The sequence below is a fragment of the Lactuca saligna genome, chromosome 4 (assembly GCF_052625555.1).
Source record: "Lactuca saligna cultivar CGN05327 chromosome 4, ASM5262555v1, whole genome shotgun sequence".
Classification (NCBI taxonomy): Eukaryota; Viridiplantae; Streptophyta; class Magnoliopsida; order Asterales; family Asteraceae; genus Lactuca; species Lactuca saligna.
Genome location: NC_136420.1, coordinates 52660140 through 52682536, shown reverse-complemented (window position 1 = coordinate 52682536; position 22397 = coordinate 52660140). Strand labels below are relative to the sequence as shown.

Genomic DNA, 22397 nt, shown 5'->3' with positions numbered 1-22397 from the left:
CACCACCGCTAATAGACCACCATCAGCAGGACCAACATCGCCACCAGACAACCACCATCTACATGTCATCGGACCACCACTACACTCAGATATGTCCTTTTTTGCTATAAATCACCACTGTCGCCGATAATTTTGCCCTTCGTCTTCATTTTCTCTGTAGCAAACTACCACCACCACCGAATCTGCCCATTTTTAGCCAGAAACCATCACCATCTTCGGTAGCACTTCATTTCGTCTTTGAATTCGTGTAGGTAGAAAAAGGAGAAAAATAGGCGTAGAAACTCATAGCGTTTGTGGTCCAGTTCTATAGATCGACTCGTCTTTTCCGGTAAAGGTGGTATGAAAGTGGTTTTCATATCCAACGAAGGAGAGGGGGAGGTTTCAGATGATGATTGAGATGAAGAGCCTTCTAAAAATTCTATCTCCGACGAGAAAGGAGGCGACTGTGACTGTCCAAATTTGTAACACCATCCGAGTTCAGACGATGCTGGTGAATATGGTTTGTCTAGGGATGGCTAAGATGATTTCCGATGGTGGTTCCCGACATTAATGACATTGTATTTCTATCTAAGCTTGTTTTCTGATGAGGGAGATGCGTAGTGGGTGATGGGAATTTTATGGTAAGCGGAGAGAAACAGAGAGATAAATAAAGAGAGAGGGGGGGGGGAGGTGGGTGGGTGGGTGATGTGCACGGTAGTACCCACTAATTTTAATATTTATAACCTAACAAACTTAGACTAACTATGCACTTGTAGGCAGTGTACCTAGTCAGATTATAGTATAGCTTAGGTAAGTTGGCTGTCGGTCACAAGGAAGAGTGTTATTAATTAATCTATTCACTACTAAATTAATCTAACTATTAATAAGCTAAAAGTGGTTTTTATCTAATTTTGCAAGTTTAGATGAACTTGATTCTTTAACAAAAACTCAATCAATAATTAAAAACACTCATATCTAGTTCGAATCCACTTCGTCCTTATGGCTAGCTAATGATTATGGATTATTAAGGTGGTTGTTATTATATTAGTAATTTAGGTCTACATTTACCAATAGTTAATTAATTCATGTATAACTATGTATGGTCACACACAATTAAACACATAACCAATTATATTATGAATATGCTATGTAAGATGTATCATGCAAACACAATTATGGTCATCATTTATGTTCTCTAGCACAACAAAGTTAATTACTTCAATTACTAACTAAGATTATGGTTGATCCTAGCTTTAGTAATTCAATGTTCATTAAATTACTAGGTTATCATGTTCATGCAGTTAATGGTCACAATGCTACACACAACATGAATTAAGGCAACTTAAAGTAATAACATAAGCATGCTAGGTAACAATAAATCAAACACAAGCAATTCACCAACTAAATAAATCCATACAAAATTATGTTATTCATAAGTTAGAACCTTCATCTAGTTAGATAAGAGTAGCTAGATTCAGTTGCTCATAGTAGCAACCGACACATAAACACAATTTAAATAAGAAAACATGTTCATAAGTATTAAACAAGTAAACAAATTATGAACTTTTACTCTCTTGGTGTTGAAAACCCTTTTTCAGGACCTTTCTTTTGTTTTAAATTGCCTCTCGGAACCTCTTCCTTCAGCCAAAAGTCTTTTTAATCGTAATGGAGAAGGGTATATATATCTTCTGGAAAATCATTGTTCACGTCGTGAGAATTAAAAACTCACGTCGTGAACCCAAAGTTATTGTGATCGCCAAGGATTCCTCTCCCCGGATGCTTATCTTCTAACTTTTTATACTCACGTCGTGAACCATCAACTGTTCACGTCGTGAGTACGTCTTTTTTGGGTGTTTTTCTTGTCTTTCAAGCCTTCAACCTCCAAAGTTCCATCCTTTAACGCTTTTAGTCCCTTTCTTCAAAATGCCTTAATTTTTGCTGCAAAATATAATTTAACCTTATAAGTACCATTATTCTATGCAAATGATCAAAATATATATAAAAATGCACTTAAATATTGCCTAAAAATATGTATAAATATGGCAATATCAAAATACCCCACACTTAGGCTTTGCTTGCCCTCAAGCAAACTACTTATTTAAACGCAAACTTCCATCACTAGCATTTCGTAGAACAATCCAATTCCAGCTCAGTCATTATGGCAAGACCTCAACGCATGCATTTGTGTCTAAATTTTTCCTAAAGTACCCCCCCCCCCATACTTTAAACACTTACATCTTCATAAACACTCGCCCACTTCTTCCGAACAATGCTCATTTTATGCATCCCTCCAAATCCATCCGTAGAAAACTTCCTAACCTCAAGGTATTTTTGGTTGAGCAACCCAAGCATACATAATCTAGACAATTACAATTTTTGATACCACTATGGAGCTCTTTTGGAATTCTTCACTTCTTTGATATTTGATCTTTGATTTTTGGGTATCTTCAACTTTTGAATTTCTTCGCTTGACTCACACCACATTTAATTTAAATTATGGGTCTCAACTCTCGGCTTTAAACACTCCCGGCTAAACACATATGCACTTATATCTCGACATCCTTTGCATGCACTCCTAGCAATGTTGAAAAATAACAACCAAGAAAGAGAAAAGAAAGTAACATAATATCTTACTAGTTTTACAATCCAAACAAATAAAAATAAAAACAAAATAAAACTAAAATAATAAAAATAAAATAAACGATCAATCATCCTCGTCATCCTCGTTCACCTCGCTAGTGCCCACTCCGTCGCCCCTTGGCATCCATAATTCTTCCCACGTAGGAATATAAGGACATCTAGGTTGCATGGTGGGTGGTCACACCACATTCATATGAGAGAACATGGCTTCAATCATTTAGGTGTTATAAGTCATCCCACCGCATAAATTATCCAAGTAAGAACCCACCCGACTTTGGAACGGGTCGGTGGGTATTCCACCTCATATGGCTGGGATCGTCCCATCTCCCTCGGGTTCGCACGTTTCTTTTTCGAGGCCTCGGTTGTTGCTCGGGCTCTTCGGCCGGTTGGTCCTCACCCTCGCTATTGTTGTGCGGTATCCCATAATGCATCCCATAATTAACCACAACTTGCATGGTCTCAAGATAGCCCATAGAAAATTCGTTCCCTTGTTTACACGTAAGTGTCCGTGTAACCGCGGGGACAAGCACACCATAAGACTTGGCTAAGCGGGTAACAAAGTGGCCACCACAGATTGGGCTCCCGGTTTGGGAACTTACTGCATACTCTGCCAAGTAACGAGCTAAAAAGTAGGGAAGATTGCAACAAAACCCCGGTTGTAAAATAGACCACAAGAAAAATAAATTAATCTTTGTGACCTTATCTCCAAATTTCTTATGGTGGATGGAGAATGTGATTAGCCTGTGCAGCAAACGGCGAGTGATTTGATCCTGCTTTCTGGTGACACACCAGAGTTGAAAACACCAAAAGCGATATTGATCCAAAACTCATATCTCGTCATTTCCTAGGAATAAGTACGGGCAGCCTCCCGTAAGAACATAGAAAACTCGGGGGTCATGGTCTTTTGGGCCTTGTATAAACCCATCCTCCATGAGAATTCAACCAAACTGCACTATCTATACTCCCCACCCAAACGAAAGACCAATTCTGCTTGTGAGTAGTTAGGGTCTTGGACATTTTCATGGAACACGACAGTAGAAAAGAATTCAACATACAACTCCTTGTAAACCCTTTCCTGGATGGCGAACAAGTTACTCCATCCCTTGCATGTAAATGAATACCCGTTTCCCATAAAAGTTTTGGTAAGAAACGGGTTTAGTCTTTCAACTAGTCCAACCTCCTGAAGCCTTTGCCAATTAATTATTGGGGCAATAGCAAAATCCCTGTTGTGTAACCATCCCAATCTAGTGTTGTATCGGGCGAGCACGTCCCTAGATATATTCGTCGAGAATATGTAAAACGAATGCAAATTAGTAATCCCGCCTTGGACGTTACTAGCCTCACGTCTAGGTGCCATTTTCCTACAAGAATAAATAAGCAACAAAAACAAAGCCAAACATCCCATATATTAGCTAATTCTCAGAACAGTTTCTGGTGATGCCCCGGACTAACGTCGTGAGTACTATAAAACTCACCTCGTGAGTTCGCTATTCACAGCGAAAAAGGGTCTTAAAATCAGAACTCGGGACTTAATCTTGTTGTTAGGATTTACTCATAAACCATTTTTAAGCACAATCAAGTAACATATGATGGATGAATAACTCATTTTGGGCAAAATTTTGATATTTAAGCATATGAAAAACCCTAGCCCTAAATTCAACAAAACTTGTGAAAACCAACCAAAAGAAATGCAAGAAGTTTACCTTAAAGGAGAGATTACATAAGCACACGAGTAGATTGAGTTAGATTAAGGACAAAATCAGATGAGTGGGGACCAGGGAACCGTCTTCACTTCGTGAGAGTAGAAAAGTGGTTTGGTCAATTGATTCTGAATTGGGAAATTCATTTTTCCAATAGACTGTGGTATTGGATATGAAAGAAGATCCTAATGTACCAATTATTCTTGGTCGCCTGTTACTTAACATTGTTGGAGCCCTTGTTGATATATACGAGTCTAAGCTCACCTTGAGGGTTGGTAATGAAAATGAAATTTTTGGGATAGAAAATGGGTTTCAAGGGAATCATGCTCAAGAAGAGGTTTTCATTTGGGACATTGAAGTAATCAGCAATGTCGTTCACTTCATCTAAGTGCTTGAACGCATCCTCGTGATCTTTTCCATAGAATGGGATATCCTTTAGTGCGGAAAGGATATGTCCATTCAGCTCGAATGTGGCAGTGGCAGGGATTGCAGGTTGTACTAAGCCTGGACCAACATCATCTCGAATTCTCTTTCTGTAAGCTCCCATGGACATTTCTTCAATATTTTCCATCTCGTTCCTTGGCTCGTTCTCGAGTTCACTTGTATGTTCTTCAAATTCAGGCTTGGTATCATATTCGGATTTGGTTTGGACGAGTATTTGATCCAAGTGTTCAAACTTGCTCTTGTTCTTTGAAGATGAACTTGACTCCCCCGATTTCTTTGAGAACACTGATTTGAATTATTGTAAAGGTGTCTTCTTTGGTGTTTGATCTTCTTTCATGCTCTTGTCCTTCTTTTTGTGAATTGCAGACTCGGGATCTTCAAGTGGTATCACTAAAGAGGTGTTAGAGCCTCTGGTCATGAACTCCTGTAAAAAAAAACAAAACAAAACAAAACAAAACAAAAAACAAAACAAAACAAAAAAACAAAACAAAACAAAACAAAACAAAAAAACAAAAAAAAAAAAAAAAAAGTAAAACTGAACTAAGAAAAACGGACTAAAATAAGCAAAACTAAGGACTTCAAAATTCACATCATGAATCTAAAAGGTTCACGTAGTGAATCTTGTAGTGCAGTGAATAAAAAAAGAAGAAGAACTAAAACAGAAAAGTAACTTCTTGCAAGTTTTACACTACAAAAAGGATCGATTAATCCGTTCCCCGGCAACAACGCCGAAAACTTGATGTGCACGGTGGTACCCACTAATTTTAATATTTATAACCTAACAAACTTAGACTAACTATGCACTTGTAGGCAGTATACCTAGTCAGATTACAGTATAGCTTAGGTTAGTCGGGTGTCAGTCACGGGGAACGGTGTTATTAATTAATCTATTCACTACTAAATTAATCTAACTATTAATAAGCTAAAATGGGTTTTTATCTAAATTTACAAGTTTAGATGAACTTGATTCTTTAACAAAAACTCAATCAATAATTAAAAACACTCCTATCTAGTTCGAATCCACTTCGTCCTTATGGCTAGCTAATGATTATGGATTATTAAGTTGGTTGTTATAATATTAGTAATTTAGATCTAAATTTACCAATAGTTAATTAATTCATGTATAACTATGTATGGTCGCACACAATTAAACACAGAACCAATTATATTATGAATATGCTATGTAAGATTTATCATGCAAACACAATTATGGTCATCATTTATGTTCTCTAGCACAGCAAAGTTAATTACTTCAATTATTAACTAAGATTATGGTTGATCCTAGCTCTAGCAATTCAATGTTCACTAAATTGCTAGGTTATCACGTTCATGCAGTTGATGGTTACTATGCTACCCACAACATGAATTAAGACAACTTAAAGTAATAACATAAGCATGCTAGGTAACAGTAAACCAAACACAAGCAATTCACCAACTAAATAAATCCATATAAAATTATGTTATTCATAAGTTAGAAGCTTCATCTAGCTAGATAAGAGTAGCTAGATTCAGCTGCTCATAGTAGCAACTAACACATAAACACAATTTAAATAAGAAAACATGCTCATAAGTATTAAACAAGTAAACAAATTATGAACTTTTACTCTTTTGGTGTTGAAAACCCTTTTCCAGGACCTTTCTTCTGTTGTAAATCGCTTCCTGGAACCTTTTCCTTCAGCCAAAAGTCTTTTTAATCGTAATGGAGAAGGGTATATATATCTTCTGGAACTGGTCACGTCGTGAGAATTAAAAACTCACGTTGTGAACTCGCAGTTATCGTGATCGCCAATGATTCCTCTCCCCGGATGCTTATCTTCTAACTTTTTATACTCACGTCGTGAACCATCAACTGTTCACGTCATGAGTACGTCTTTTTTGGGTGTTTTTCTTATCTTTCAAGCCTTCAACCTCCAAAGTTCCATCCTTTAACGTTTTTAGTCCATTTCTTCAAAATGTCTTCTTTTTTGCTGCGAAATATAATTTAACCTTATAAGTACCATTATTCTATGCAAATGACCAAAATATATATATAAAAATGCACTTAAATATTGCCTAAAAATATGTATAAATATAGCAATATCAGTGGGTAGGTGAGTGGATGATGAGTGATGGTGGTTGGCAGCAGATAATGGTGGTTGGCAACAGATAATGGTGGTGTACAGTGGTAGCAATCAGTGGTGATGGTGACAGAAAGTGGTGAAAGTCGGTGGTGATGGTGGTTGGTAGACGTGGTATGTTCTTGAGTGTGTGTTTTTGTGAGTATGTACGTTCATAAGTGCGTGTTTTGGAGAGAGAGAGAGAGAGAGAGAGAGAGGGGGAGGGAGGGAGGAGGGGGTTGGTGGGTAATTTTTTTAATTAAAAATATTATCAAAAATAAAAAATTAAGAAAACAAATCTAAAGGGTATAAGAGTATTTTTAAGTGGATAAAAATCAAAACTAATAAACAATTCAATTTTAAACCATTGGTGCATTATAAAAAATTTTGGACCAAAATCATCAAATTATACAGACAATTTTTGCAATTTTGTCATCTATAAAACTCTTTAAGTATTTGAAAACAGCAACACTTTTAGTCGACTAAAAAGCTACACTTTTAGTCTACGTGATTGACTATCTATAGAAATCAACTAGAGTATCTATAGAAATCAACTAGAGACTTATTCTATTGGTGAGGACAATGAAAATCAATTAATTAATGGTAAAATATATTTATTAAATTGTATGATTGAAATGTAGGCACAAATTCCAAATCGCAAAATTAGTAATTGAAAGTGATGGCAATAGTGACGGGATTACGAACTAGAACACCGACTATGGGTTGAAATTTTCATGTCCAACGCGTCATGGATTTGGTCCGGAGACGTTCTAAAAAACGAAAGGTAAAAACAAATAAATAAATAAATAATCCACCACTAAAAACCGGTTCTCCGGCTTACTTGATTTACGAGGATACGAGGGAGAGGGTTTGCTTGTGGCGATGTATTGGATCTCTTATGGCATAAAGTTTACCGAATACTAACAAGTGTCTCAATGAGGTAGAAGTGATTTTAAAAAGCTTGCTATGATTCTACAACTTGTATTTGACATGATACATTGAACCACGCATTCAAAAAATATCACCTTAAGTAATATATATATATGAGTAAATTACACGAATGGTCCCTATGGTTTGGTGTAATTTGCACGTTTGATCCCTAACTTATTTTTTTAACTCGGAAGGTCCCTAGTAACTATTTTTATTACGCGTTTGGTCCCTGTCTTACCTAAAAAGACTATTTTGCCATTGATTTTTTTTCATTTATTTAATCAAACACACTCCCAACCCCACTCCGTCACCTTACCTTACCTACCCCACAATTTTCCCCTATTTAAATAATAGTATTTTTAGGTAAGATAGGGACCAAGCACGTAACAAAAATAAACAGTAGGGACCAAGAGTGTAACAAAAACAAATAGTAGGGACCTTCCGAGTTAAAAAAATAAGTTAGGGACTAAACGCGCAAATTACCTAAAACCATAGGGACCATTCGTATAATTTACTCTCTCTCTCTCTCTCTCTCTCTCTCTCTCTCTATATATATATATATATATATATATATATATATATATATATATATATATATATATATATATATAGTAGCCGTCTACCCATCTCTTTAGAGTTAAAACTATTTTCCGTTCACTTCGAAAAATGAATATTAAATGACATTTATTTTTCAAGAGCATTATCATACCATATTAAGGGGGTGTTTGGCTAAGCTTTTTTTAAAACAACTTATTAGGTTCCACATCACTATAAGTTAAAAAAGTGTTTGGATTAAAATAACTTATTCCGGTGGAGAACCTCTAATACGTCATTTTTTCATAAGTTACCCTACACTTACTTTTTAACTTATAAGCTAATAAACTAATAAGCAATAAGCTTTTTTGACAAACACCCCCTAAATGGTTATTACTTCTATTTATACATACCCAAACCACTTGTACTATTTATCGTCGTCTTTTTTTTTCGTTTTCCTTAATTCCTTTATTAATTTAATGTCCTACTAAGTAAAATGCTAAAATATATAAATAATAGTTTATAAAAATAAACCTTTAGAATATCGGGTCTTGTGATTCAAAAGTCGATAAATAGGTCTTTGAGAATGCCAAAATATTCAGGTGTCAACTTGTTCATTGTGATTTTAAACCAAGTTTGGTCACAAATTAAAACATTTTCAACGATGGTATGTAGTTCAAGGATTCATATTGATTTAGGTTCTCGAAACCTTAAAATATTGAACAAAATCTATATAGAACCTTATAATAAGGACAATAATCACCGTAATCAGGAAGTCCATGTGATGAAACTTGATATTATAAGGACCAATGATGAAAAATGTTTCATTTTTTGACTAAACAAGATGAAAAATATGCAAACTACCTTAATCATGTCAAATCTTATATTTAACCATTCTTTATTGTAAAAGTAAGATGTCAAAATATTCAAACTAATGATAATACAATGCTCTAATTGGCCCTCTTGGTTGCGTTCTTTGAACCTGCAAAGCCAACACGTTAAAGAAATATTGTAAAAACCTTTTTAGGAACAAACTTGATATAATAAAACCTTCATCCAATATATTTATAAGATAAAAATACAAAAAGTTAAAAATTATGAAATCAATTACAAGTAAGGATTAAAATAAAAACTTATTAAGAAAGAGTCATCTGCAGGAGGGATATTTGAATCAACATTTATTTTCTGATGGTTTCAAATTTTGAATTATCCGAAATTCAGGGAAGGAGATAGAATTTATTGAGAAATATAAGGATTCAAAACACATGTTAAAATTTTATATTATTTTATTGATGACTACTTGTACTATTAGTTTAATGATTTGAACGTCTTATAAAAATAATATTATTATATTCAATCTATTTTTAGAAATAGTGGGATTTCTTTTATATATATATATATATATATATATATATATATATATATATATATATATATATATATATATATATATATATATATATATATATATATATATATATATATATATATATATATACACACTAGTAGTCTACCCGCGCAAAGCGGTGGTGACGAATAGTTTATTTTGGCAATAAGCTTCATTCTGCAACATGTATTATAAGGAACACAATGCATATACATATTGTTATTGGTCAATTCTGTGGCAACGAATAGTTGTAATTCTCGCAATAAAAAGGAAAAAAAATTGTAGTGTACAAAAGTTCCGCCCCTTATGGTTTGCGATTAATAGTTTTGATTTACAACTTAGGGTTAAGATTTGTTTAATAAACATTTTACCTCGCATGAGTCATCACTGATGACCTGGAAGTAAAACCTTAGTCCTTTATCCAAACTTATCCACCTGGAAATACACACGGTCATTTAAATGATCCCTTTGCGAGGGTGGTGACAAATGTGGGACATCTATATTATTATTTTTAGCATCATAATTTCATTGTTTATTAATAGTAGCAATATGTAACACATAATAACATCGTACTTCCATATCAGAAAGTGCATTACCACAATGATTAAAGGTCTTTGACAAAAGAGCTAGGACAAACAAATGTAATATAACATATAAGAAGTATATGCTTATACAATAAATGGAAATTTTGTTACCTTCGTTAGTTTTAAATGACTTTACAAATATATTATACTTTGATTGTTCAACATGTCATTTAATTATAGTTTGTAACCGATTCGATTATCGCTTAAAATCGCTAAAAATAGTTGTTTAATATTATAATACTTAACCTTTATCTTTTAAAATATTATTTTAAAACTGCCCATTTAAATGTATATTATTTTGGTACGTTTTTGATGTTTGGAGCACACTTTTTACGAAAATTTGTTATTAAAAAGTAAAGTATATTTTTATTAAAAAGTAAAGTATATTAAAGTTCTGTTTATTTTAAGAATTGAAAAAAGTTTGTAAATGAGTTTAAGAAATTCAAATAACTTATATTATCTTGGTGGTTCATTAGATATTTAGTAGCTATGACATAAGAAATGATGGTATTAATTTATAGAAGTTTCTCCTAAATGATAATGAAATTTTGAATTGAAGATATAGTAAATTCATACGTTTGAAAATAAAAATTATGATATTCGTAACAACACAATATAAATAACAAATTATATAGAAACAAAGGATATTCAATATATTTATTATTTGGTTTTACAGTGAGATTTCCTTCAAAACACCGTCATTTCTTGGTATATTCGGCAACTCATATGACGTTGGAAATGTTGGTGGCAGTATACTTTGCAACTGGTCTTTCTGGACAATAGCCACTACTTAAATCATTTAGAAACTAATTTAATATTTTCACTTCTAGCATTCAATAGATATCAAATATCTCTATTTATAGTAAAAACATAGTATTAAAAGATAATATGTGATATTTTTATTGTCGGTCTAAATAACCAAATTTAAGAATCAGGTAATGTCTACTACCATTTTTTTTGTGTAGCTGCATAAATAATCCATATAAAAGAAAACATATAGAATATAATATAAGGGTTTAAATGTCAAGACTTATGGTGTGCTTGCGTGTACAATTACAGTTCATTGGATATAATATAACTTAAGATTGTATTTGGACTCATTTACCCTTACAACAAATAAAGGGACATCAACGGATGAAGTACATCAACAGTTGTTGGCACCACCCTGCACATTAACTAACTGGAACAATAACAGTATTCTAATTTTCCTAAACTACACCTTCTTCTGTGTTTTTAGCCACAACCAATTGTACAATAAGATGAAACCAAACTTGACTACTTAGATAATAGCAACATACTTTACCATAAGTACATTCCTGCATCACGTTTAAACCAAAATTTAGAACTTACATTATTTTAGCTTGTAAAAAAATGCTTTCAGATACAGATGTGGATGGGGAGAAAGATGCTATTGAGAAACTAACTATAAACAACTCAAGGGTGAAAGATTTGTAGACAGCTAAATGAACAGTTAAATGTAGCTTTGTTAGAGCTCAATAAACTCATTAGCAGCCTAAATAATTTGGTCAAGGGTCACATGTTCAACCTTAGAAGTAAGGGGAAATGAAAAAGTCAAAATTCACAAGCCAAAATGAATCAGATGCAAAACAAGAAAAATGAATAACTTCCAAATAATTGAAATCGAAGTTGTCAAATGAGAGATCTTACCTAGATTAGGTAGATAAGGTGAGATTGCGGATATTGGAGCCTCTGAAAATAAAAAATAAAAAATAAAAACATGCAAAATCACAGGTAAGAATAAAAAACAACACCGGTAAGGGGAAAAAGTAATGAATTTAAAAAAAATTACCTAAATCGCATGTTGATTTAAGGTTTGTTTTTTTCCAACCAATACCCTTCTCCCCTTAAATCACCATGAATGATGTCCTTTTCCCCCATTTAAGAGAAGCTTCAAACCTTATCTGTCAACGGTAGAAGAGAACATCAATAACAGGCACATAACAAAACTTTGAATGTAATTAGGTTTAATTTTACCCAGACATTTCATCAAACATTTTATCTACATTCCAAAACATTTATTAATGTTATACCTTCCTTTAAATAACCTGGTATTTTGATATGGTGGATTGCAAATAATATCCAATTGATACAACCGTCTAAACCATCTGTATAGAATCAATAAACAAATACAACATCAACAAAGAAATTATAAAATATAGTTAGAAGAACATACACATAAAAATCCAGATCTCAAAAGAATATTTAAACCTCTTCAAGGAACCATAACAAAGTCTCATGAAACTTTAAACCTGTCGATGGCCGCTTCTGATCCCCATTTAGGGAAAGCCCTTTCTCTTACAAAGGTGTATTGAATCTCGTCTACAAAAAAATGGAACACGTGTAAAATTGTTAACCACATGATTTAGATTATACATAGAAAAAATTACAGTTCGTTTTCCTGTGATTTAAAGTTCACCACACACACACACACACAGATAGATAGAGAGATAGACCTTGGTGATGAGGGAGTGAAGGAGTGATGCATCTCTGATCAGAATTCAAACATGAAGACATAGAGACGATGCATTTGGTGGTTCGTTATTAGGATTTCCGGAGGTGCGCCAGTAGTAAAGGATAAGGTTTCTACAGGTGAGTTGGTGATGCGATGGGAGTAGTAATGGATTTATGGTGTTGGTTTACGAAGGGTGATGTTGGGTTTGCGTAATACCCGTATCGAATTAGAGTTCACGCCGCCCGCCCTAGATAAATGGATGATGCGGGGGTAGGATGCCTTCCCCTTGCATCTCGATGGGTTTATAAAGACGATAAGAGAGCAAAACTTGAAATGGATTTTTAGGTATGAGAGCGTCTTTGAAAAGCTTTGAATTTGATAGCTGGGGAAGGTGGGCCAAAATCGGCTCATTTTTCGGAGGTGTCCGGATTCAATGTTGACTGATAGCACCTAAGTAGAGATATTCCGGTTAGATTGTGTATTTTGGAATTGTACATGTAGTTTTATCAATGGTAAGACTTCAAAATATTATTATTTTAATGATGGGTTATTGTACTTAAGCTTAAATAGTTGAACATCTTAAAAAATAATATTATTATATTCAATCTATTTTTAAAAATAGTATGATTTCTTTTATAAGATAGTAAATATATATATATATATTTGGCTCAATCATTTTTGTGTTATTGTATGCATAAATGTGGTATGTTTCAATTTTGTGGTCTATTCTTCAAGCATCAACTTCTGTAATTCCAACAGAATTGGAATTCGTGATTTCATTCCAACAGAATTGGAATTCGTATCTTACATAACCAATTGCAAATAAAATCATATTTCCTAGCATAAACAAGCATCTAAATACCATCTTCCAAAAACACTGAAATCCCAACCTTGAAGTTGGAACACAAGAATACCCCGTTTGACTTAGGAAAAGTAAAAATTGAACCACTTCACATCTATCATGAATTCCTATTGACATCCATTAAACCCGATGTATGTTCTAAATTCAATTCCGATCGTGATTGATCCGGATTTTGAAGATATGATATCGACTTCCAATGAAGCTTGCAATACACAAACCAATTTTCTATCATATGATGCTCGAACAGTGAACGATAATACCGATTTTTGCTTCTAAATGATTTTAGTTGCAACATTCAATCCCAAGTTAGTAATATTCGAAATCGCTGAAGGCTGATACGATCGATTTCTGTTTTAGGGTTAATGTGATTTCAAAATCGAGTCAAGAACTATGATTCTAAAAATTAGACATCGTTCCAAGTGTGCTACTGATCTCCGAACGAAAGTGGCTTGTGCGAATTTGATTCCAAGTGCAAATCATAATCAACAAACGAAATCAGAATATAAAGTTTGAACACGAACGAAAGTCTTATAAAGCGAAACCGATTTCCCCTGACTTTCGCTTCTTAACTTGCAAATTCTAGTGAGTTCGGCGGTGATGGTGGTTGATGGTGTTGGTTGGCGAACGGAAAAGCTCCAGCCTCTTATCTTCTTCAATCATCGGCATCGGTTAGGTTGAAAAAGTAGGGATAGATCGGTGATAAAGAAGCAGTAATACTTTCAAGGGATTTAAAGGAAAGCAATCCAATATTTTAGGGATCAATTAAATTTTTATTTAATTAACAAAATTAATTAATAGGTAAGATTATATATCATTATCTAAGTTTTTGAAATGATTGACCCACATTTATGCATACAATAACACAATACTTACTTTAAACACATGAACCTCTTTCTCTCTCTCTCTCTCTCTCTCTATATATATATATATATATATATATATATATATATATATATATATATATATATATATATATATATATATATATGGTTAGGTTATGATGTAGATGACATCTACTATTTGGTCATAAGAAAAATTCTAAAACAATGGATGAAAATAATAAATGTCTATACACTACAAGAATTCAAGGCTTTAGTGGCGACACAACACTTTGTCGACGCTAAATGATTGTTGCCCGAATCCGCATTATCCCCTTCTAGTAGACCTCAGTCGTCCGATCGAGTATCTAATCCAACGGTTGGGGCCTCTATTTCGCACAAAACCAATACCGACAACAATTTGTCACCACTAAAGATCGAAATTGTCACCGGAAATTGTGGAATAAAAAAAGACGTGGTACCTTTCCTTCCAATAGTTGCCGTTGTTACTGGTTGTCACCGGTAAATCCTTAAGTGTCGCCACTAAAGGCCTGCACATATAAAAAGAAAAAAATGACGCATACTTCACTTTTCCTTCCTGTGTTCATCTTGCTATCTTCATGCTTCCCCTATTTTCTGTGTATTATCATCGATTCCGACAAAGAGTCTCCCCAACATTGTGAGATTACCGATCAAAGGGATTTAGGGCTTTAATTTCTCCGGCGAAAACAGGTTCAACTCGAACGAAATCTCAGGTAAAAGGTAACTTCAACTTTTGATTTCTCTTTATCTTTCTCTTATAACATCGATTTCTAGCTCTATTTGATGATTAATTGCAAAATGATTTTCAATTTTAGTTTATTTTGGTCATTTTGTCTTGGTCACCCTCGTAGGTTTACTGAGACTACCAGCTCGTGAGAGTATTTTCCGGTGAGGACCAATTTTTCCGGTGACATTGAGTAATTTCCAACATCACATGTTCTATTTACTTCTATTTATTGTGAAATTTGAGTTTAATATAAATTATGTGTAGTTGTATAAATTATGTGAAAATTGGCATATGTTTGATATATGTATGTGAATCTATGTAAATTTGGTGTATATATGTCAATGTATGTGTGTTTGGTGTATATGTGGTATATGAATGTGAAATATGTGTATTTGGTATAAGTAGAATGTTATTATCTATATATGTGAAAGTATGTGTCTATTTTGGTATAAGTAGGATGTTATTATGTATGTATGTGAATTATGTGTGTTTGGTGTATATGTGATGTATGAAGGTGAAATTTGTATATTTGATATAAGTAAGATGTTATTATCTGTATATGTAAAAGTATATATGTATTTTGGTATAAGTAGGATGTTATTATGTATGAAAGTATACATGTATTTGGTATAAGTAGGATGTTATTATGTATGTATGTGAATGTATGTGTATTTGGTGTATATATGATATATGTATGTGAAAGTATGTGTATTTGGTGCTCTTATGTATAATATGAAAGTATATGGTTTTGGTATTAAGTAGGATACTATAATTGGAAAAAAAAACAAAAAAAAATGTTATAAAATTGTTTAAAATACAATGTTATAATTGGATATATATATATATATATATATATATATATATATATATATATATATATATATATATATATATATATATAATTGTAAGATGCATGTCTTCGAAAATATAAGGTAAACCACTACAATAGAAAACAACAACATAATATAATTGTTTAAAGTACAATGCTATAACTGAAAAAAAAATGTTATAAATAAAAAAATATATATATAGAAAGGTACAATAGTAAGATGCTATAAAAATACAATGTTACAAATAAAGTAGGATGTTAATTTTTGTAAAAAAAACAATGTGGATTGTAAAAGAAACGATGCTAATTCCATAGGCTAAACTCTAAACAAAATTATGTTTTAGCAACATCATGTCGTTTGATAAAAGTTAGACTAGTAATCCACAACAAAACAGTCCCAAGTTCCAAACAGGACTCAAAGCTTTTATCGAGATGTACGTGTCAAAAATGTGATAACCATTACTTCAAGTACCCGACTGCAGTGGAATGTTATATATTTATAAATGGTTTTAGTAAGTCATATACAATTTGGATCTATCATGGTGAATCTTTAATTCCTCCATTCGTCTTGCCAAGTAACGAAATGACCGATTTAATTGACGATGTGATGTGGGAGTCGAGAGAAAATGATACCAACCTCGATAAAGGAATCTCAAATACAAGGGGTAGCAGTGTGGATGATGATTTTGTATAATTGTTAGAAGAAGTTGAAACTAAATTATGTCCTGGTTGCACATTTTCTTTCCTTGAGTTTTAGCAAAGTTAATGCATATCAAGGTGAACAACAAATGACATGATAGTTCATTTGATCAACTCCTTGAGTTGTTGCAATCAGCATTTCCGAAGGCAACAAGGTTTCCATTTCACATTATCTAGCCAAAAAGAAATTGGAATCAATTGGTCCAGGGTATGAGTCGATACATATGTGCAAAATGATTGTTTTCTCTTTTGGAAATAACATGATTCAATGCAAGTTTGTCCCGTTTGTAAAGAGAGTCGATGGATCGATAAAAACATCAAGGGTAAGAAAGTAGCTCATAAGGTGTTATGGTACTTTCCAGCGACGACAGTATTAGCAGCGACTATATCATTAGCGGTGACACTAAGTACTATCGGCGATTGTATCATTAGCGGCGATAAATCTCTTTAGTGGTGACAATATGATCAATAGCGATAGAGCAGTAGCAACAACTTTTTACCGGCGACGTGTCGCCGCTATTGCCTTTACCAACGATTAGCTTACTCTTTATTGGCGACTATTGTGGCCGCTGTAGCCCGAAATTCTTGTAGTGATACTATTACAATAGAAGAGCATATAGAATATAATAACACTAATATCCTTGTAAGAGCATTTTAGTCAATTAAGTTAGACTTAAAAAAGAAAATTCTGAATTTTAAGGGATAAATGATTCTTTTAATTTAAATAAATGATTTTATGAAATAATAATAATTCATTTAATTTGTTCATTCTGCAAGAATATGTTAACGAGTATTTCGAAAAATAAAACATTCTTTGAATCATATAAAAATACCTATTGTGACGTAATGTATGTATGCTCTTCTCCTTGAGACCTTAGTTTTTGTATATTATTAAACGTCCAAAACGGAAAATATTAATCATTAAAAGTAAGTTGATTGAAATGATTGCTTAAGAGAATAAATGAATTTTAAACCATCCCACACATACGTGAGAAAGTGACATAAACGTCCACCAAATTGAATTGAGAGTACATAATTGCCCACCAAATTAACTTGTATATATCATATATATTAAGAATCCATATCCACTTTGAAAAAGTAAACTATTGCAAATAATTCAATTCTCACAAAGAAAACATGAACATATCTTCCCGACAAACTGTTTTGTGCATATTAGACAAGACGATAACTCTTTATCACATACTATATACGAGTCATCTTTCCCCTTTTCCTTAGCTTTTCTACAGTCATCACAGAATTGTTTGAATGCAACCTCCATATATCCCGTTGCATCCTTAACCTTCATATTCTCTACTAACTTCTCAAGACTAATGCCATCTTTATAGTCCCCTTTTAACACTGCACATAACTGTACAAGTTCCACTTGAAATTCGGTTAGTTTGGCATCTTCGTTTGCTTCACCATCTCTCATTTTCTCAGGCTCAGGTAAGCTAACTGTTATCAGAAACATAAATTTACATATACATTGAACTATATGGTGTTTGAAACATTTGGCTAACTAGTCCAATATGATCTATGCTAAGAGGCATATCCAGTACATAAAACAGAAATATATTAAGTCATATAGCTAATTAATGGATAGGACACTCAAGAATTGGTAGGTTTAATTCGTGAAATAAATCTAAAATATCATGTCACTTAAGTGTACCTGGACAATCTGTTCTAGGAGTGGCTCTAGTGAGAATGCCTTCAAAAGTTCCTGCCCACTCGTCTCGTTTTGTCAAAAAATCTTTTAGGTTGAAGAGCTTCTTTACAGTCGCTGGAATGGAAGAATGTTCAAATTGTGAACTCGGGTAAGGTCCTGAAGGCCCATGCAACACTGCATACCATTAACAACAAAATTGATGTTTAGTTTTTAACCATGTGAAAAATCGTAGATGGATGACGATGTATTTTCTTTTATTACTTTGCTTGTATTGAAGTTAGGTGTATATATATCCATACGCCATACTAAAATTATGTGGTGATACAAAAGATGTGTTTTGTTGAAATATAAAAAAATTGTTATGATATGAACATTTTGAAACTTTACCGATCATGAAAACAACCATCTATATACATTTTTTACATTTAAAATATATTCTCTATTTAATTTGGGTCATCCAAAATATCTAAATCAAATTAGTTTGTAAATATCAACTAAGATTTAAGCTGAGTTGAGAACATTTGAATATAAAGCTCGATGACAAGCTTTATAGGACCTATGTTATTTTGGATTGATACCTTTTGTGTACCCATTAATTGTAATTTAATCTTTTAAATTTTCAAGTTTCTTCATTTTAGATAAAAAGTCTAAAATGGTGTTGGGTGTAAACTGTTAAGTCTTGCTCTCACTCTTCTTTATAAGTTTTGTTACTTCATTCATTCCAAATCTCTTGCCGATATGGGATGTGTGAAAAAATGAAGTCTCAAAAACAATTTATCCTACATCAAAAGTAGTTTTTCTTTGTAAATTTAAGGAAACAAAGCCAATAGTTACTCTTTATAAATTTAAGGGTGCCTTGTAGACATACTAAACACTTATTTCTTAGGTTTCTTTCTAGCTAATGTTTAACTAATTATTAGTTCTAAAATTTATAAACAGGTAATCACTATTGGAATTAACTCTGGTTGATTTTATCACCTGTTCAAAATCCAAAAAATCATTTTGTTCATGATTTGGACTTGGTTCCAACATTCCAAAAATCATCGGTAGTGGTTTCGGGATTGGGTTGTGAACAGTGGCGGATCATAGTGGTGTCCCAGGGGTCCCGGGCCACTGCTCCAAAAAAGAAATTTAATGTTTTTTTAATGTTTTTTCTATTAGATGCACCGACTTAAAACACGAGTGACACTACTAATATAGATTTATTTGGAAAAAAAAAATTAGTGCAACCCCAACGAAAATGTTCTACGTCCGCCACTGGTTGTGAAATTTGGTTTGATACCTACTGGTGCACCTTCCATTATTAAAAAAAAAACCAGATTAATGAGGTTAAAAATAAATAATTATCTTAAAGTATATTCATTTGATGGTTTTTATTAGAGAAATTAAAATGATTGGTCCGTAATAAATTTATTACCAAGTATTCAATGTCCAAATAAATTTATTACTAATTACGTACGTTGAAATATTGTAGCAATTGATAGGTTCATTATTTTTATGCCTAATTTACAAAAATAAATTCCAATTTATTTTTAAAGCATTTGTGGATAAATGCATGAAAGAATAAAAAAAAGACCCGGAAAGAAGTTCAACTTTACACAAAAATAAATTTTGATTCGTCAAAAGATTTTAGGCCCATTTAATATGGACGGAAAGCTTTCAGCTCGATTGCCACTTTAAACCCATAAATTTGAGTTTCCTCAAGTTATGGTCCATTTCCGAATTTTGAATACTTGGTTTTAATTTGAAGGTATGTTTGGGGAAAATTGATAGTTAGTAGTTTGTACCTTTTATTTGGAGCTAGGAGGCGTAGGTGTCCTTTATATAAAAGTGTTTGGAAATATGCAAATTTACATTAGAACCTCTAAATAAAAACTCAAATTTGAAACCAGGGCGTTGAAGGGACAAAGTGAGCAGCTGCACAAGGTTTAATTTTTTTTTTTTATATATTTTTATTTAAAAATATATAATTATAATAAAGATAAGAGTCTTTTTCTTTTTGTTAATCCATAACCTTTAAAAATATTTAATTTTTTTTAGAACCGGCCTGTTTGAAACATTCGTTATAGACAAGTATTTTTCACTAAACAATACTTGAAATATTTTTTAGATTACGAGTAGTTGTCTTCTAATATATAAAACTTTAAGTAAAACAAACTTTTTCATTAATTGGAGTTTTTTATATATATATATAAAAAAAGAAAAAAACTGAAAGCCCAAACTCCTTAAAGGTCTCAAAAGTTCATTGCCAATCACATCCTAAATGTAAAATACATGATTAAATAGATACTTATTCAGCAAATTGATTATATTTTAATATTCTGAAAGTTGTTAATAACTATCAAATTTAGCTTCAGATTATTTATTAGCCTTTAAAACATTTTCATTTTTTCTTTTAAATCCGTTGTGATTTCTTGAAAATTTCAGTGTTGCTTACTTCCGTTATTTCTCACACGAATACTTTACATGTTAAGTTAGAATAAAGAAAAGAATCATCTAGGATGATAAATGAATAACACAACTTAATCAAGTAGAAACGTTTCCTCTTTGCATGAAAAAGATGCTAATAATTTTCTGATAACAAAAAATCACATACCGGTTCCCCTTTCGATCCAAGGAGAAATCAAAATAGTCGGAACCCTGACTCCAAGACGGTCGAATTGAAAGTTATACGGTGCAGGACTCGCAATGCCATCAGGGCTCGGGACATCAGTGACAGGGGTGGGGACATGATCGTAAAAACCACCATGTTCATCATATGTCACTAGAAACAAGATTTCATTCCACTGGGGACTCGATCTCAATGCTTCGTAGACTTCTTTTATTAACTTTTGGCCTTCTGAGATGTCGTGAGAAGGGTGATCATCGTTTCCTGGCAATATTTGAAGGTCAAAATATCTTTGTTCTATAACAACATAATTCGGTAACGTTCCATCCTCGCAATCTTGTTTAAAACTGAGATCAAACTGATGAAAGTTGTCGATGTACTTCAGTTGTCTTAGATTCCTGCCAATTATTCAACAAGGGTTAAAAACATAGTTACTTTGTTATTTACAAAACTACAATCAATTTTCAAACGGTGAGCTTGCTTCATTTATGTATATAATGATTGTTTGAAACAAAACTATGAAAGAATAAACAGGTTAAAGATGGAAAAGATCAGTCTTTTCCGATTATCTACAACACGTAATCAAATTGAAAGGCATCAGAAAGAGTTGAAGAACTTTAAACCTATAGAAAAGTGTTGAGGGAGGGTATTGATAATAAATTCCGAAAGATAAACCGCTTTCCTCCAACGATTCAAATATGGTCTTCTGAGGAAACCCTTGGATGAGCCTCGAGGTATCATTACTTATCGCACCATTCGAAGTGGCTGAGTGAAGATATAACCTATTTGGTTGCGTCTCACCGGGAATCGAAGCAAACCATCGGTCACAAACCGCAAACTCCATCACCAGTTCTTGATGAACCGGAACATCATCCGGCTTAAAACCAGACATTACAACCTTGGATAACCCTACCTCTACGCTTTCAGCTTGTTGTGCAAAACCCTCCATGGTTGGAGGGATTCCAGATGATGATGATTCTTCTGTCCATGGTACACCAAAGATTTGTTCGTAAACCTCTTGGTATGTGTGGCCAGGGTCAGGCTGGATGAAGTCGGAGTCATTGCTGTAATATATTCGGGTCGAGTCTGGATCGGTGGTGGATAGTGGGTTGGATTCTTTTCCGGTAACACCGTTGATTTCGGGGTTGAGAGATTTCATCCAGCCTAGCATGTGATCAAATGAATGATTTTCTTGAACTAGTATCACGATAGTTTTGATGGGATAGTTTTCTTGGTTAATACCTTCGTTTGCCATTTTTGCATGAAGAAATTGCAAGAATGATCAAGGAAAATTATGAAACTTCTTGCTGTTAGTCTCTAAGTTTTATAGGAACTTACTTTCGGTCCCCAATTAACATGAAATGTTATCTTGGAAACCT

The 22397-nt window shown here is 33.1% G+C and overlaps 1 protein-coding gene and 1 long non-coding RNA gene across 2 annotated transcripts; both read right to left on the bottom strand.

Moving 5' to 3' along the window:
- Positions 1-11277: 11277 nt before the first annotated feature.
- On the bottom strand, positions 11278-13195 carry LOC145041845 (uncharacterized). The gene is made up of 6 exons (XR_013680438.1): positions 12769-13195; positions 12524-12634; positions 12346-12420; positions 12105-12216; positions 11963-12004; positions 11278-11610 (listed from the first exon to the last, which is right to left on the bottom strand). It is a non-coding gene; the product is annotated as an uncharacterized LOC145041845 (long non-coding RNA).
- A 4585-nt stretch (positions 13196-17780) lies between these two features.
- LOC145041844 (non-specific phospholipase C3-like) lies at positions 17781-22397 on the bottom strand. Its single transcript, XM_078990051.1, has 4 exons — positions 21642-22397; positions 21007-21416; positions 18414-18584; positions 17781-18199 (listed from the first exon to the last, which is right to left on the bottom strand). The coding sequence occupies exons 1-4, from the start codon at positions 22271-22273 to the stop codon at positions 17862-17864; spliced, it is 1551 nt and encodes a 516-aa protein (XP_078846177.1). The 5' UTR covers positions 22274-22397; the 3' UTR covers positions 17781-17861.

Excerpts from the sequence above, each read along its gene's own strand:
- LOC145041844 (XM_078990051.1), bottom strand. The coding sequence starts at position 22,273 with ATGGCAAACGAAGGTATTAACCAAGAAAACTATCCCATCAAAACTATC. Across the intron at positions 21,417-21,641 it reads CCCTCAACACTTTTCTATAG|GAATCTAAGACAACTGAAGT; the intron begins GTTTAAAGTTCT and ends AATAATTGGCAG. Across the intron at positions 18,585-21,006 it reads TTGGATCGAAAGGGGAACCG|TGTTGCATGGGCCTTCAGGA; the intron begins GTATGTGATTTT and ends AATGGTATGCAG.